This window comes from Acanthisitta chloris, unplaced genomic scaffold (assembly GCF_000695815.1).
Source record: "Acanthisitta chloris isolate BGI_N310 unplaced genomic scaffold, ASM69581v1 scaffold35586, whole genome shotgun sequence".
NCBI lineage: Eukaryota > Metazoa > Chordata > Aves > Passeriformes > Acanthisittidae > Acanthisitta > Acanthisitta chloris.
Window position 1 is genome coordinate 1 of NW_008679254.1, and position 3,226 is coordinate 3,226.

At 60.0% G+C, this 3,226-nt stretch overlaps 1 protein-coding gene across 1 annotated transcript; it reads left to right on the plus strand.

Annotated features, from left to right (window-relative positions):
* The first annotated feature begins 48 nt into the window (after positions 1-48).
* Positions 49-2,938, plus strand: MTG1 (mitochondrial ribosome-associated GTPase 1). The gene is made up of 11 exons (XM_009077223.1): positions 49-178; positions 234-298; positions 507-611; positions 690-770; positions 989-1,045; positions 1,754-1,844; positions 1,921-1,982; positions 2,165-2,261; positions 2,426-2,507; positions 2,618-2,730; positions 2,841-2,938. Exons 1-11 carry the CDS (start codon positions 49-51, stop codon positions 2,936-2,938), a joined length of 981 nt encoding a protein of 326 aa, XP_009075471.1.
* Positions 2,939-3,226: the final 288 nt, after the last annotated feature.

Genomic DNA, 3,226 nt, shown 5'->3' on the forward strand with positions numbered 1-3,226 from the left:
CCTCTCGCTGTGCTCGTCGGGAGTGACGCGGGTCCGAGCGCCGGCGCCATGCGCTGGTGTACGGGAACACTTCGGGCAGCCGCCACCGGCGCCGGGATCGCACCGACAGCCTTCCGAGAGCGCTTCGATTTCGGCGGCCGCGATGTTGCCTCCTGGTTCCCAGGGCATATGGCAAAAGGTGAGGGGAGTTAAGCCCTCGGAGCGCTGCTCGCTCACCCCGCGCTGTGTTGCAGGGCTGCGACAGATGCGGGCAGCGCTGCGCCGCGCGGATTGCCTCGTCGAGGTGCATGATGCTCGCATATCCTTTGCCCTGATAAAGAAGCCTCCACTCGTCCCCGTGTCCTTCCAGGCTGCCCTTTCATCCATCTCTGCACCAACCCCATCCTCTCCCGTCCCCCTCCAAGCTGCCCGTTCTTCCATCTCCCTGCCAACCCCATCCTCTCCCATCCCCCCTCCTGGTACCTGCCCCCATGCCCCAGCACAGTGACCGTCCTTAGCACTGTCACATCCCGCTGTCAGGCCGTAATCCCATGCTACAGGAGGCTCTGGGCATCCGCCCTCACATCCTGGTGTTGAACAAGATGGACCTGGCTGATCCCCGCAGGCAGCCGGTGAGCATCGGGGCAGGGCTGGGCACCTGCAGGGCATGACAGATGGGTGATGGCAATGCCTCTTCCCATCCTCTTCAGACAGTCCTGGAGCAGCTGAAGCAGCAGGGATGCCCACACGTTGTCTTCACTGACTGCCAGCGTGATGGCAACGTCAAGAAGGTAATGGGCCAGCAGTCCCGTCCTGCTCCTTGCTGCTGGCAGCCAGTGCCCCACTGGGAGGAGTGGTGCAGGCTGGTCTAGTGTGAACTTCACTTCCAGCTGTCCCAAGTCTTCTGCTCATCCCTGTTTTGCACATCCTGCTGGCACAGTGTCCCCTGAGCTGCTGCCAGCCCAGGCATAGAGCTGCAGTGACAGCTCCTCTCCTTGTTCCTCTGCAGATTGTCCCCTTGGTTGCCAAGCTGGTGGCTGAGAGCCCACGATACCACAGGGCCGAGGTGAGCCGTGGTGGAGAGGCTGGTGTGTGCACAGGGGGTCAGGGGGGCTGCTGTGGGTCACAGAACGTCCTGAGCCGAAAAGGACCCACAGGGATCATCCAGTCCAACTCCAGGCCCTGCACAGGACATCCTGTGCCTGAGAGCATTGGCCAAACACTCCTTGAGCTCTGTCAGGCTTGGGGCTGTGACCACTGCTCTGGGGAGCTGTTCCAGTGCCCAAACACCCTCTGGGGAAAGAACCTTCTTCTAATATCCAGTCTTAACCTCCCCTGACATAGGTCCAGCCATTCTGTCGGGTCCTATTACTGTCACCAGAGAGCATAGATCAGTGCTGCCTGTCATGAGGAAATTGCAGACCCTTAAGCTCTCCCCTCAGTCTCCTCCAGTCTGAACAAGCCAAGTGCCCTCAGCCTGTCCTTGTATGGCCCCACCAGGCACTTCACCATCCCCATGTCCTTCCTTTGGACATTCTCCAATAGCTTTCGATCCTTTTTCATGTTGTGGTGCCCAAAACTGCCCCCAGGACTGGAGGTGAAGCCACCCCAGCACAGAGCAGGGGCAGGGTCACCTCCCTCTCCAGCCAAGGGACTTTGCTCCCACCAAAGGACTGGCAAACACCAGGATGCTTCACTGTGGTTACTGTCCCTTACTCCTGAGGTGGGTGGTTCATAACCAACCACTCCTTGCCTGTGTCTCCCTCACTTCCAGAGCACTGCATACAGCATCCTGGTGATCGGTGTGCCCAACATGGGCAAGTCCTCGCTCATCAACTCCATGCGAAGGCTGCACCTCAAGAAGGGTATTTCTCCTGGTGCCAGGGCTTGGGTGGGGCACAGTGTCACTTGCTTCCATGACTGTGTCTCCTTTCCCCCCAGGCAAAGCCACTGCAGTGGGGGGTGAGCCAGGCATCACCAAGGCAGTGCTGACTAGAATCCAGGTACCACACCTGGCTGGGCTGGGCTCTGCCTCCTGTGCAGCTCTGGGAGACCTCAAGGCCCTCAGAGCTGGTCTCGGAGGGTTGCTCAAGTGCCCTGTACAGCAACATCTTAATGCAAGCTCAGCACCTTGCTCATTAGCTGTGTGGGAGGCTAATTACCAGCTCTGCCTCCCCTCTCCCAGGTCTGCGAGAAGCCACTGGTGTACCTGGTGGACACACCTGGTGTGCTGCCCCCGAAGCTGGGGGATGTGGAGACGGGCATGAAGCTGGCAATATGTGGTGAGGTGGAGGATGTGGCTGGGGGAGACCCTAAACTGAGGCTGGGATGGGACTCTGCTGCTAACAGCCCCCCTGGGCTGTTGTGGAGTGCCTGAGTGCCACGTGGATGGTGTGTCCAGGGCTCAACAGGGTTGGGGGAAATGGGGCTTGACCCTCTTTTCCAGGAGCCATCCGTGACCACCTGGTGGGGGAGGACATCATGGCTGATTACCTCCTGTACAGCCTGAACAAGCATCAGCAGTTTGGGTGAGCCAGTGGGAGAATGGAGAGGGGTCCAAGAGGGTGGTGGAGACACTATCCCCAGGGAACCGGGGGGCAAGCAGTGCAGGCAGGGTGTGAGCCACCTCCTCCTGCAGCTACGTGCAGCGCTATGGGCTGCCTGAAGCTTGTGATGCCATCGAGCCCGTGCTGAAACACGTGGCCTTTGCCCGGGGCCGGACACAGAAGGTGAAGGTGCTGACGGGCACAGGTGAGTGCTCAGGGGGGACCTCTGCCACCTGGAGCACAGGGACAAGCCTTTTGGGGGTCCTGGGGCAGCTCCAGGCTCTGCTGACGCTCCTTCTGCACTGCCATCTCCAGGAAATGTCAATGTGACGATGCTCAACTACACAGCTGCTGCCTACGAGTTCCTGAGGGACTTCCGTGCCGGACGCCTGGGCAGGGTGACACTGGACTGAGGCCTGTCCCAGCAGGGAGAGGCACCACCTGCAGCTGTGTAGGATGGAGACACCTCAGCAGGGAGCTCTGCTGTGTGACTGAAGTGACTGCTGAGGCAGCTCCCAGTTTTGGGCCCTAGAGGGATGAGATGCCCCGTGGTGTCACTGTGTGGGGTAATGCTCTCCATGGGGAGCTATATCCACCCCAGAGAGCCTGGGGTAGGGTTGGTGCCTCCAGCTGGGGCAGAATCCCTGAGGAGCTGTTTCCTCACTGTGTTGTTGGCTTGCTCTGCAACCTCTATCCCAAAA

Coding starts and splice junctions, on each gene's coding strand:
- MTG1 (XM_009077223.1), top strand. CDS start 49: ATGCGCTGGTGTACGGGAACACTTCGGGCAGCCGCCACCGGCGCCGGG. Junction 299..506: donor TCGAGGTGCATGATGCTCGC/ATATCCTTTGCC, acceptor TAGCACTGTCAC/ATCCCGCTGTCAGGCCGTAA. Junction 2,508..2,617: donor AACAAGCATCAGCAGTTTGG/GTGAGCCAGTGG, acceptor CTCCTCCTGCAG/CTACGTGCAGCGCTATGGGC.